This window comes from Typha latifolia, chromosome 3 (genome assembly GCF_019914945.1).
Source record: "Typha latifolia isolate L0001 chromosome 3, TyphaL0001v2, whole genome shotgun sequence".
NCBI lineage: Eukaryota > Viridiplantae > Streptophyta > Magnoliopsida > Poales > Typhaceae > Typha > Typha latifolia.
In genome coordinates this window covers 13,403,486-13,417,842 of record NC_133088.1, presented here as the reverse complement: position 1 = coordinate 13,417,842, position 14,357 = coordinate 13,403,486, and the positions used below count along the sequence as shown (strand labels likewise).

The following is a 14,357-nucleotide window of genomic DNA, read 5'->3' as shown; positions in this document are numbered from 1 at the left end:
TTAGAGCCATAAGAATAGAACAGTGGGGGCATGGCCGTGCAGCTGAATTAAAGGGTTGAAACATGCCCTATAATCTGATTAGCGTGACATAATTTGAACAAATATCAAAATCCAAGAATTGATTGATTAGGTCGACCTTAGCCCAGAATTCCTGCTTACTGGGCTTAGACAAAGCGGCCCAAAAATCAACAGATTCAGGTCTTCTTTATAACCACTAGATTTAGACATGAGAGAGAATGTTCGAACTCTGGATCCAACTTCTAACTTAGTGGTCAGACTAATTTTAGAATCTTTATTAAGTTAGCCTCCCAATCGATTAACCCTCGTATTATTCTCTCACTGGTTCAAAACAAGATACAAGGAGGAGGAGTTCTCAACGCGGGATCCGAAGCACGTCTCTATTTGCAAACCAGTACGACTCCTAGTGAGCATGACAGAACCAACGTATAATTTCGCAAAACAACTCTATGAAGAAAAAAAATAGCACAATTTGAGATGGATTGGGGAAGAATATCTTCTGACTCATGTTGTACCCTTGACCAAGTCCTCAATATTCATTTCCTTTCACGAGAACCCAAAGTCTTTGGGTCTTTGTAGAGTTTTTGACCAAACTAGCCGAGTCTTAAATTATATTTACCGATATAAATCATCCTTCAAACTTCAACGTTTATATCTACAAGTTTCTGAAAAAATTTAACTAAATTTGTGCCTTATTTTATTTAATTTTGCCATTATATATAAATTAAAAGAAGTAGAATTTATTAGCATTTTTTTCTTAGATAAAATATTGATAAGTTCGGTATTTTTAAAAAAATAGTACAAAAGAGGGCTAATTTGGTCAAAAAAAGGAGCTGTCTTTGTGTGTGTAGCAGTGAACTGCCAAGCTATGATGCACAACCATGACATATAATAGATTCAATAGCAGTACACACTCACTCATAGCTAGTTAGCTACTACTACTGCTACTGCTACTGCTACTGCTCATCTACGATCTATTGGGATTCCTATTACCAGTGGCAAACACCCAACTCGAATTGCTGTGCTTCCTTCCAGTTTCCCAATAAATTATTCTTCTTCCCCCACAAAGGACACCCACACAAGGATGAGCTCCTTTTGTTTTCCCTCCATGCCCCCCCCTCCCAGTATTCCATCTCCGAACGACTGAACCTTTGGAAAAGAGACTTTGCTCTCTCTCTCTCTCTCTCTCTCTCCCCCTATCTCTATATCTATGTGTAATGTGTGTGGAGTTTGGGGGGGGGGGATGGGCCTCATGTCTCATGAGCAGGAGGAGGAGGAGAAGAAGGAAGCCATTGGAAAGCGGTGCCTTGGAGATTCCTTTGTTCTTTCTGTAGACCCAGGAGGGCTTGGGGCATGTGATGTCTATATGCAGCGAGAAATGTGGTTGGAAATTGTGAAAGTTTCCTGGGGGTGTGCATATAGATACATTGGCTAGGATATAGGAATGCATGAGAGAATTCTGGGGGTTGCACAACTTGCAAGTTAGAAATGTCTAAGAAGAGGACAAATCTTTGGACTCGAAAGTGTGTTGCAGCCTAGCCGCCCTAGGCATGGTTAGGGCTACAAATTGGGTCAAGGATTTGGCTCCTCTAATGTTAGATTTTTGTTCTTAAGTGGTAAAGTAATTTGCTAGTATGTACTTCTAAACGTCTCTTTTGTTATGTTGTAGGACAGTAGATAAAATTGTTTACAGTCTTAGAGGGGTCGCCTTAAGTATTTAGATAAAATCAAAACTTATAATATTTTGACCTCACATCGTATATTGTATATTTATACATATACTTAATGGTGTAATCACCACGAGTACAAAACGCTATGTTCATAACCATAATAAATAGAGAGCATTTCTAATAGCACTTAGCTAAATGGGTTAGACCACATTGAGATATAAAGTTTTTATAAATCATATCTTATATTTTAACTATTTTATTATTCACATCTTGTCTTTACAAATTTTATAATTTGACTATCTTTTTTTTTATAATTTTTATTTAACATCCTGAGTTAACATAGATTATAATAAAAATAATATTTTATATAATATTTATAAATTATCCTTATCTTTTTCATTTTTTTTTTCTTTCCAAAGAAGCAAAATAAAAAAAATAAGAAGAGGAGGAGGAAGTGAGAGAGGGGGAATATGAGGAAAATTAACGGCGGTGACAACGATGGAGGTATTTTAGTAACTTAGTCAATGTTACTTAATCAAAATAACGTCAAGACGTTAAATTATAATATAAGAAAAAAAAAGTAATTGAGTTACAAAATTTTTAAAAACAATATATAAATTAAAAAATAAGTAAAATATAAGGTGTGATTTATGAAAATCTTTTTTTTATAAATGCATGAACTCCATCGTGCACTGCTACAATAAAAGGATTTAAAACTAAGGCTTCGAACTTCTTACGAACTCATTACAGACACTATCGAGAACAATATTTGATAAATCTTTGACGAGAATGCTTACACGTACATGATTTACGCTCTTTGTGGTCTAAATTTTATTTCTTTTTCCGATGACCCATCTATATATACATAATTCACAATAACTATCCTCTTTGCCTTAATATTTATCAAAAAAGAAAAGAAAAAACTACCATAGGGTAATTACCAGAAGCCCATTATTCTTTACCATCAACTACCCTACAAGATGAAAGAGCTTGGAAGCAGTGTGCCAAACAAAATGAGGCAATCCCTGGCCTCACCGTATATCACTTTCCATGGTACAGGATGCATGATTGCTATATGCTAATGGCGAGAGCACCAACTGATCAAGCTCCAAGCTTAGTGGGCCATGCAAACCCTGTCATCCCAAAGTTACAAGCTTTGTCCTCTCCATTGTTAACTTTGTGACAGAAAAGCTGGCCCCGCACGAACTGCAGCAAAGCATTCAAGCCTGACTCACATCATCCCCCCCCCCCCCCCCTCCCTCCTCTCTAACACTTGAAGAAGAAGAAGAAGTTGGAAAGTGGACGAGAACAAAAATATAAGAAGTATAAAGTGGGAGGAAGAGGACGCATCTCAATAAAGGGGGGAGGGGAGGAGGAGATGGAAATCTTCATCAAAACCATCATGGTGCAAAGATTATTCCGTTACATACCCTACTTCTTGATTAAGATATTGTGGTGGATATCATTCCACAAAAAAAAAAAAAAGATTTCCCTACTTTTGATAGTTGGAGTTGGGAGAGAAAGGTGGAGAGAATGGAATCTATGCTTTTACGGATGTGGATTGAAGAACCTTTATTAAATCCTCATCCTCACATCTATATAGTTTAAAATACTATGAGATAGAAAGGTAGGAATATGGATCAATAATATATTTTTGAATGAAATAGTAATGTGCCTAATCTCCATGTTCTTTAAAACTTTATTGTCCCATTGCTAGGTAGGCTAATATCTTTAGTTCCAATAGAAAGGTTGATATGATTTACTATAGGTCAATTCTGGTGACTGTTAAAAAACTTATATTTACTTGTAATTGTATATATACATTTCAAAATTTTAATATAAAAAAAATAAAAATACTCTTGACTAAGAGAAATACTCAAAAACTAAAACAAATATAATTTTTTATATTTAAAATAGAAAAATTCAAAAGTAACTCCAAAGATTATTTATGTAAGATATAATGGGTTTAAACATGTAATACATGCAAAAGAAAAGTGTATATATATATATATAAATATGAGCTTTAGAGGAACATACAAGCAAATAAATTTATTTTAAACCTCCAAGAAACAGGCCAGGCTATAATAGCGATTAAATCTTCACCAAATGTCAAACCAAAGTCCAAGAGAATTTAAATCTGAGGACTTTTTTTTCATACGATCTACGGTGGTGGTACACGTAAAAAGTGTCATACTTAAAAATTAGCAGTGTTATTAAATTAATTCACACAACTAGTTACAAAGGATCCGAAGCATTCTTCTCTCTCTTTCTTTCTTCAAGTTCTATGATTCTTTTGTATCAACTACTCAGGTTTCTGCATTTAAGTCTCCAGAAATTTTTATGAATTCTAATCCTTGGATTCTCATGCACGTCTATTAAACAAATATAAAGAAAAAGAACATGTGATGTTGGAAACGAGTATTGATATGGAATGAGTTATGAGTTGCATACCAACAAAAGAAACTCTTTGTAATAGGACAATGAATTGACTGTTGACTCTTGTGCACTTGTGTGACTCTCCTTCTCCGGCCCTTTCACTAGTTGGGTAATAAGTGGTCTTTATCGAAAATTTTATTTCAACATTTATTAGTAACTTTCGGTTCTAAAATAATTTTATTTTCTTATTTTGAAATATAATTTTTTAGTTTTATAATAATAGCTAAATATTATAATAATTTTATGTTGAAATATAAATATTATTTATCTAAATTATATCTTATACTATACACTAACTCAATTACTGATTGATATCTATCGTGTCAATTTATTTTATATTAAATCAAATGCTATTTACTGTAATTTTAGAAAAATGAAATACTTTTTATTTTCTAATTTTTTTCTTACTTTATATTATATTAAAAATAATTATTACACTAATATTCTAAAATACAAGTAAAAAATAAAAATAATTGTTTATCATATAAATAATTTATTTTAAGAATAACAAAAGATACACCTATTCTATATTTAATCTTATTTCTAAATTAAAAGAGTCTAAAACACTTTTGGCTTAACTTCGATTTAATGACGGCTAACAAAATAGAGAATATTTTATTATCTTTAAAACTAAAACTAAATGAATAAGATATCCTAAAATGCTTTTTGTTCAAAGCTATAATCTAATTTCATTTTCTTTTGAATTTTGTCATACTTAAATAGATTAAGGTAATTATCTACGTTATAATATTTTATTATAGTAATACACAAATTCATTTGCAAATAATAAAAATATGACTTTATGCTCACTTGCAATTATAAAAGATGCACATTTTATATAAAAATAAATATATTTATTTTTAATAGCCTAATCTTAATTTCTTTTATGTAAATAGCCGGTAACATGTAAGTCAAATAATAAAAGTTTGAAAGATAATAAACAATATATCCTATGTTAAGTTGCTTATAATGATCGATGATCTAAAATTTAATCCTATAATTTTGAAATGGCAAAAATATGATCAATAAAAAAATGTATCTGTGTTAATTTGGGAGAAATAAATAATTTACGATTTCAATTTAAGTGTAACAATAAAAAAGATAAAATGGATATAATAAAATAATAAAAGGGCGAAGTAAATTTAGAGCTACTATACGAAACGTAGGATGAGAGATGAGGAAAATTACCATCTTGTAAGGTGAGAAGAATCAAGTGGGTTTTGGGCCCTGCCATGATACGCCTAGTCATTGCTGCCATATTACGTACGGATGCCATGGAAGCACGGATACCGAGGCGACTGGCTTTGAAACTCGTGCCGGCATAGTAGTAGTTTATTATTATCTCATGCGCGATCGTATCGTGGGTTTTTAACGGCTCCTATCCATTCCGTTTTGGCTTTGGGAGCGGAGGAGGGGGGGAAAGGAAAGAAAAAGTGGCGGGAGATGAGTGCGCCGGTGAGTTCGTTGGCGGGAAACCGGACGAGTCGGTGGCCAAAAAAACCACTTTGGCGGGAAGTTTGAATACATTTACGCTGTTATCTGAGCGGGTATATCCAAGGAAAGATTCGCTACGAGGGAGAGGGAATTAAGGGGATGTATGGATAAATATGGCATGAACTATTTCTCTCTTTCTTTTTTTTTAATAAATAGGTCTATCTTATAGTAACTTATCACTCTTCGAGCTCATAAAGAAAATATATAACTTATTTATCGAAACTTTTTAGATAAATACTACTCATATTATATAAGTATCTCAAGCTTGAATCATAACGGTATTAAATCTCCTATACGGTTAAATTATATATATATATATATATATATGACTGCGCGTCAGTTGAAATCTATGCCGTGTAAAAAGAAAAGAGGAAAAAACTATGCCATATTAGCATTGGATTCCTTGTCAACAGTCTGTGGAGGAGGACATTGAAGTAGATATATACAATGATATAATATTGAAACTTAACGTTGAAAGGTGCAGGAAGAAACAACGTAAGAGGTTACATGTGAACAGAGTCGTTCATGGGGAGTGGTGAAAAAATCGAAAGGGCTAGCTATAATTCTGACCTTTTCTTTTCTTTTTTTCTTTTTTTTTCCTTTTTTCCTCTCCTTCATAACATCGATCACTTCCTCTGCGCACGGGGTGCATGGTGAAACGAGTTTATTAATGTCCTCTTTCTAATTCTGGAAGAAGAAGATACAATAAATTATTACTGCAATCCATCAGCTCTACAAGTTTAGCTTCTTCTTATAGGTTGGATTGAGTCCATAGGCTTCTTCTCCTCCCTTCTCCCCCCCCCTTGGGAACACGAACTCCGAGGTGGTGCAAAGGAAAAGGCAACAATTAATTGCATGCAACTTTCATGCAACCATCTTTTGTTCACGGATAAGTGAGACTTATCTAACCTCTTCTGCTCCGATAAGCAATACAGACTGACCTCACTATCTAGCTTACACAATGCTTAGTGAAACTAGATTTGTTTCTTTGTGTTTATTGTTTGACCAACTGAAATGTAATTAATTACTGGGAATATAATATATCCTAGAGTCAAACACCAGTAAATGATCATTTTTTAAAGCATGGGATGTTCTCAAGTTCGTCTTAAACAAAGTATATTCTTTAACATAAAGGAGAAAAAAGAAAAATCTTACATAAAGTGATCTTAACCCAAGTTTTTTCTTTGCAGTTGCAGAGATTAATCATAACTTTGCTTGCTTTAAACACTCAGTGCCTCGTACGATCAATTTTATATATTTCCCCCACATGTAAACTATACTTTAATTACGCTAGCTGATCATCAAAAGAGGGTGAGAAAAAATTAAATAAATCCCAATAGAGTGAGAGGAGAGAAGCTACGGCAAAGCGATTCATCATGATTCATTTGACCTTTAATTTTTCTAGGTTGGCCATCACATCCGTATTTGATTTGATATTTGGATCCTAACGCTTAAGATATGCCGTGATAAGTGCAGAGGCAGAGTGCCCTGCTTCAGTAGAGACGAGTGTTCTTTCTTTTGTTTTGTTTTGTTTTGTTTTTTCTTTTTCAAACAAAAATTATTATTTTTTTAAAAAGGGGAAGAGGATAAGTAACTAACATTTGATACAAACTTGAATATGATTGGATTAATTTTTCCATGCATTTTTTCTAATAAATATTTTTAATTCAAAGTTGAGTAAAATGCAGTTTTTAAAATTATATATATATATATATAACGTTTGAAAAGCTCAGGTGAGGTACAGCCATTGCGCCAATAAATTTGAAGTTTAGTTATGGGGGGAGAGGGAGGGGGAGAGAGAGAGAGAGAGAGAGAGAGAGAGAGAGAGAGAGAGAGAGAGAGAGAGCCACAATGCAGCAGCATTGCTTTCGAGTTTCCATGTGTTCATTTAGGAAGAGGATCCAATGACTTGGAGGTCAAGCCACCATACCACTTTCTCCTCTTCTCGCGCAGCGCTATCTCGAGAGAATTTGGACTTCCTTTTTATCGCCCACTTACTACTATTTTAATTTTATTACAAACAGCGAATGAACTGCGGACCGAAAAGAAAAAGAAAAAAACTGCAGCAATCAATAGTGATTATACCCTTGTTTGCTTTTAAATTTAGGGACTACCGTAAACTACTGGTTTAATAATCAAACATTATTTTATTTTTTTTATAAAATTAAAATTAAAAAGTTAGACTAACGCATAACTCTCCAACCTCTTTGTTATTCACATTAATATCAAATAATAATTACAATTAACCTCTCTAAATATTTATATATATTTTTTAATTTTTTATTATCCTAGTGTATGTTTTAGTTATGGATCAATAAATGACTTAATTAATAGAATATTAATAAAATAATTAATCTAATTATCCAGTTCATTAGCTAATATATTTAAGCATAAAGTGACTTTAAATGAAAAGATAATTAATTCTTTGCCCTACGGTTCATGAACGATAAAAAAAAAACCGTCTGGATGAAATAATATAGTAAGTTGCAGTTGGCAAATATTAATGAGATAGATAGCAAAGTAGAGGGGAAAAAATATCTAATCACCCAATTACTCTATCTATTGAACATTATTAGCCCCTCTTAATTGACACTAATGAGTAATTAGCCATAAACTTAGAAACGAGAAAGTCACTATCTCCCATCCATTCCCATCCAATTTCTCCCCAAAATACCCTTTATTGAGAAGTTTGGACACTAGTACAATCCCCCCACCTCTTCTGTTTTCTCTCTCTACCCTACAAATACAACTAGAAACCCTCCTCCTTCTCCCTCCTTCCCCTCTCCCAAAACCCTCCCCATACTCTCTCTTTCTCTCTCTCTTACCTTAAACCCTTCTCCTTTTCTCTATCTCCATCTCCACTTCTCTCTGTATCTTTCCCTGCCCCACCTGACTCCCTTTCCTCTTTCTCGCTTTCCACCACTTGGGTTCTTCTCCACTTCCCCTTTTCCCACTTGGGCACCCTCCATTTCTCCCGCTCTAGCCCCAAAACCCCACCTTTCTCCCTCTCTCTTATGCTTCCCTTCCCCTAAACCCCCCTGAGCACTAAACGACCATCGATAGCCATGGGCAAGTACATGCGCAAGGGGAAGCTCTCCGGCGAGGTCGCAGTCATGGAGGTCTCCCACCAGACCCCTCTCGGTGTCCGCACTCGTGCTCGAACCCTAGCACTACAACGCCAGCAGAGTCCCTCTTCTTCTCCCGACTCGTCTCTCTTTTACCTCGAGCTCCGGAGCCGCCGACTCGAGAAGCTTCCGCCTCCGGCAGCGAAGGCCAAGGAGGGATGCAAGGAGAGCAGTGTAGCGAGACCCACTTCGCCAAAGGCGAGCTCGAGGACGAGGACCTCGAATTCGGATTCCGGGGGTTCGGCTTCGACGAGGAGATACTCGAAATCCGCAGCGGAGGTGGTGGAGGAGTGGCCGGATATAGATGAAGGGATCGAGGTGTCTTTCGGGGAGAATGTTTTAGAGGTGGAAGAGAGGGATAGGTGAGTAATCTCTTCATCTTGCTCAAAGGTGGTATCTTTCTACCTTCTTAGGGTGTAATACCAAGCTAGCGTTTTCGATGAGTTTTTTTTTCCTTCATTCTCATAGACTTAAAAGGTGTGGTTTTCAGCATTTTTCTTCTCCTATTGCTTGTAGTTGGCTTTTAGGGTTCTAATGAAGAGTCTACTATCACTTACTCGGTTTTTGTAAATGCACAAAAACTTTGTTACAATGTATTATATTTTATTTTCTAGAAAAAACTCATGCTTGATGCTTAGTTGTACACCAATACTCATGGTGGGGAGATTGGTATGTTCTTGTTTTGTGCTAGGGTTTTTACATTTGGGCCTCTAGTTAATTAATTAGCCGGTTACATCCAAACTTATAAAAGCTTTATTAAATTTTAGCGATGTCAATCTTTTTAGCGCTTAGGTATAGATATAAAAAGTGCCCTTTTTGCTCGCCTTCATCTCTGTTTTATCTTGGATTGTTTCTGTTAGCTTTACTGGTTACTTGACCTCTGCTCATAATACCAATCTTTTGTAATGGAAGTTTCCTTTAGTTCAAAAATTTTATTCTCTGGAAAGAGATCTTTTTTATATCTTTGGTTTTTTTTAATGGTTCTTTCCTCTCTTCCTTGAAAGATCACCACTGAAAGATATGCCTTTTTTTTGCTATGCTTCTTATGCTTTAGAAAAATGTATCTCTGCGGATTGGTCACTTCTCATGCATATTTCATTGTCATTTGATTCTTCTCTGGTTCCATGGCATGTATGCTGGTGGACCTCCATTGATGGCTACTTATGCCTCAAATAGGGTTTTCTGTATTTGGTATGACCTGAAGTTAATGCTCTTCTCTACGTTGTTGTCCGTCTAGTTTTGCAAAGGTTCTTGAGAGTATTTATGAATTGCAAGTTGTCTCCCAGAGCTTCACATCCATCTTTCTTATTGGCAAACTACGAGCACATTGTTTGATAGTACTAATGAGAAACTGTGTGTTTTCTCCCTAAATTTTGATGCTATTCTTAAAAGAAAATTCTTTTATTTTCTGAAATAACTAGTCTTTGAAGTAGGGTATCGGACCATGGTATTAGCCTTGCTGCAGGGAGCTTCATGTAACTCGTGCAGAATTAAGGATCAATTCTGGTGGGGCCTCAAGAGAGGATCTCTAGTTGGAGATATCTCTTGTTATTATGTGTTCTTTGGCAAAAGTTGGCTGTTTTCAACTTTATACTTCGAAATGCTAAAGCTGAAAGCTTTGATTGCATTGTACCAAGTACTTAATTGTGGCCCTTCCTTTCAAATCTTGGTTCATTCACAATGAAGTGATCCTGGGGCCATCTCCTGATTTAGTGTCTTTGTTTATTCTCTCTATCCATCTTGGCCCTTGTCAAGAGACAAGAAAACCAATTGAGAGAGGAAGCGATGCTCATTTATTGACATCTCACATGTAACTGACAAATGTCTTTTATCATTGTGAGAGTGTAATCTTATCTGTGGTTCAATAATTTGCTTATCTGCTGCCTTTTGCACTCTTTCCTTTTGGGGCTGTCACGTTGTTGGCAAGATATAGGTCCATGCTGCATTAATGTTACTTTGTTCTCTTGTGCTATCAGCCTGTCCAGGATCAGAGGGCTGGTTCCTCATTCTTGACTTAAAGCAAGCAAGCATACTTTGGGCCCATATCCACGGTGGCACTCATTTTATTTACATTTTGAGTCCTTGATTTTCTTAGCATGTGATCTGACAGTTACTGGATTTCTCAAGTAATCCTGAATTGCATTCTCTTGTTTTCTTAGATTACAGCTGCATGCATTAGGCAAAAAGGAAGGTTGCATTTTTTTGGTCGAATGATCTTTCCGATGCAAAAAGCTTAAAGATACTATGCTTTATGGATGATTTAGCCCTTTTAAGGTTGATTCAGAGAAAACGTTCAGAACTTTTGGAAGGATGTGCTCTCTATATTTCAATTAGAAGTTCTTGGGACCTTAGCAAACTTGGTTTTAGGAGAAGAGTTGGAAAAGTTGTCTGTATTTTGTTAAGAATGATGATAGAGATATGAGAGTAGGGATTTTATGTTCTATTTTTCATATGCAGGAATGCCAGGGAGACCACTCCATGCAGTCTCATAAGGGATTCGGAAACAATAGGGACTCCTGGGTCCACCACAAGACCTAACTCAACAGCCACCAACCGCAGGGTGCAGAGCTCAATACGAAGAAACATTCCAACGTCCCATGAAATGGAAGAGTTCTTTGCTGCTGCCGAGCAACTCCAGCAACGGATATTTATGGAGAAGTATGTAATCCTTCCTTCTGGTTCTTGATTTATTTTTTCTTCCCTCACTGCTCATTTTCTATTAGTTATTAGTAAGTTTTATATTTTCCATTGGAAGAGATCGTGATGGGTGAGATTCACAAGGGTTAGTTGTTTGGAGCAAGAACATACGAGTCTAGGAATCTACTAAGTCATGCTTGTACATCTAATAAATCTTGAATATAATTTGCAGGTATAACTTTGATCCTGTGAACGAAAGCCCACTTCCTGGCCGATATGAGTGGGTAAAGCTCGACTATTAGAACCCTATGTTCATCTGGGCATTGCTCCTTATCATCAGAAGTTATCAACTGATCTCTGCCCAGGATTTCTAGAGCAGGGCAGATCTTGCATCATCGAGGCGGCTGTGGTGCCGCCGCCCTCTTCTCTCCTTTCTGCTGTAAAAACCTTGAGGTCTCAGATGTAGTCTGTTGTTTAGTGGTCTGTAACATTTGGAAGATGATGAGTTCACACCTAGGAAAGAACAGCATCACAACTCCTGATTTACTACAACTCTTTAACACTTCATTGAGGAGGATATTTCAGAAAAAAAGAAGTCATCTCTTAAGTTTTCCTTAGTGTAGAGAATTAGATGTGCATCAAAGTCTCTTGGTCTGTAACATTTGAAAGACGACGAGTAACATCCTAGGAAAGATTTAGCTTCGCAACTCCTGTTTCACCGAGGCTATTATTGGAAGAATCATCTGTTTTAGAGGAATAGATGTTCATCAAGTTTCTTTACTTGTGGCATTGACAGTGCTGTGTACCTGAATGCAGTGTTTTTGTCTGACACTGCTGCTGGTTGACTGAAATAAACGTAACCCATTTGCCCCATGTCTATTACTACTAGCCTAGCTCCCCATTAACTCCAAAGGATTTGACCCTTCTTCAAAGCAATTCATTCATGCGAGGTTGGATTCTCTATGTAGTGCTGCATACTTTTCTTTTTTCCTCCTGCCAGTGTTTTTACTGTAGTTACATTTTGCCAGGCATTGCATTACTCTCTTTCGCATCTTCGCTGAATTGTTTGACTTTTTCTGCATCAGATTCTCTTACTGCTCTGTAACATTAAACTTTACCACTTATAGCTGGTAATTTACCTCCGGTTAAAGATCAGGCTACAGCCTGAGCAGTGGAGGTTCCACGGCTTAATAAATGAGGCAGCTCCCCACTTTTTAGAACCATGATTGGTGGTATAAGTTTGGATGAACTAAAAATTAGCACTCTACTTTTAGAATCTCAGATTCTTTTTCTCTTTTTTGTTGGTAATTCTTTAGATTATTTGAACTAATTGTTCGTACAGCAGCAATAACTATTCATTTACCTTCTACAAATCTCATACGATTGATTCAGTCATGAAGACTTTACTCTTTGGATGTAATTGAATTCTTAGACGGGGTGGTCCACTGTGAGTACTCTTTTCCTCTGTGGCTTCTGCACCATCGTAGAAGATTTTTTTAGTGCTCTACTCTTGTCTTGACTGTTTATATTAACAAAGCCGTATTGGACCCCCTACCTCCATAATTCAGAGTTTGATTTCAGAGTACAAAGAATTTTCTCAAGATGAGCAAATTGTGGCCAGTTTTTATTAAAGGGTTGGTTCAGCTGTTTAACCTCCATTATAGCTGGGGCTTCTTTCTACTTTTGAAGTCTTTAGAGAAGATGATAAATTGACTTCATAAAGCAAGAATTCTTGAGTTCAAATCCTATGAAATTTATCTACACAAATACTTCAATACCTCTCTAAAATTTATAATAATTATTTTAATGGCTATAATCACATTACCCATAAAAAGAGCAGATTAGTTGCGCTTTCTTATGGGGGGTATCTTTTAATACTAGACAATATAAATTTAATTCTTTACCTTTTACTAGAGATAGACTTCAATTTAAATTTGATTCATTGTCTCTATCGGTTATTAAATTTATTTTAAATCAATTTTAAACTAATGAGAGATATAGGTAAATAATAGAAAAATTAAAAATTAAACGTTCATCAAGTTGATTATAAAAAGATATCAACATATATATATACATCTTTCTCATTTAAGAATATATATGTTAATATAATGCATGTAGTATACTTTAACCGTTAGATCTCACTTTATCTATAGTTTAAGGTGTTCATACCACCATAAGAACCATGACAATTTAACAAACTATTCAGACTGTTACCTCTGGGCCTCACTTTGTCCTCTATAGTTTCTCTAGGTTACAAAATGCCTTCACTAGTTTCAAATTTGCAATTTTGATCGGTGGACATAGAAGAATATCTTAAAAAGAGATTTTGTTGTTCTCTGGGATGGCCTGTCGGTGATCCAAATTTGTTTGTCCATCCATCCTTGCTATTCTGATGCACTAAAAATTATCATCAGATGAACAAGGATGAAAACTATTTGTGCTGCTGCAAAGAATCAAAATGGACAAGAATTTGATGGTTTGTTCCCTTGTTCTTTTGACAAAAAATGAAGTTTCTGCAGGTACCCAGTACACCAGATCAACTCATGATCCAAACTGCATCACTGGTGATCAATAGCTATGCAGTGTAAGCTACTGTGATGGTGGTGGTGGTCCAATCTTGTGTTCATGTTTTAAAAGCTCACAGATGCTTTGAATGTTTATAGAAGAAATCATGAATACACCCTTATACTTCAGATTTAAGAGATTAACCATCTGTTGTGGTTCAGATCAAATTATAACCGTTAGATTTTTCATCTAAATACTAATATTTGTGCCGATTAAGTTACTCTTATTATCATCAAATCAGACTATATTTTTCACACTTTTTTGGGGTATTAAGAAATTCGTCCATTTTATAGAATTCTAGGTACTTTAATAATTCTTAGATTTAGTACTTTTAAATAATAAAATAAAATTTAAATGATAATTATACTCGGACTTCATCATCGTATAATTTAAATGTTAGAACAATCGGGCT

At 35.4% G+C, this 14,357-nt stretch overlaps 1 protein-coding gene across 1 annotated transcript; it reads left to right on the top strand.

Annotated features, from left to right (window-relative positions):
* Positions 1-8,352: 8,352 nt before the first annotated feature.
* Positions 8,353-12,253, top strand: LOC140783264 (cyclin-dependent kinase inhibitor 4-like). The gene is made up of 3 exons (XM_073130081.1): positions 8,353-9,105; positions 11,201-11,401; positions 11,613-12,253. The coding sequence occupies exons 1-3, from the start codon at positions 8,684-8,686 to the stop codon at positions 11,680-11,682; spliced, it is 693 nt and encodes a 230-aa protein (XP_072986182.1). The 5' UTR covers positions 8,353-8,683; the 3' UTR covers positions 11,683-12,253.
* Positions 12,254-14,357: the final 2,104 nt, after the last annotated feature.

Bases quoted from the DNA above. Each gene is read 5' to 3' on its own strand.
- LOC140783264 (XM_073130081.1), top strand. From the start codon at position 8,684: ATGGGCAAGTACATGCGCAAGGGGAAGCTCTCCGGCGAGGTCGCAGTC. The intron at 9,106-11,200 runs GTGAGTAATCTC...TTTCATATGCAG, and splicing joins GAGGTGGAAGAGAGGGATAG to GAATGCCAGGGAGACCACTC. The intron at 11,402-11,612 runs GTATGTAATCCT...TATAATTTGCAG, and splicing joins CAACGGATATTTATGGAGAA to GTATAACTTTGATCCTGTGA.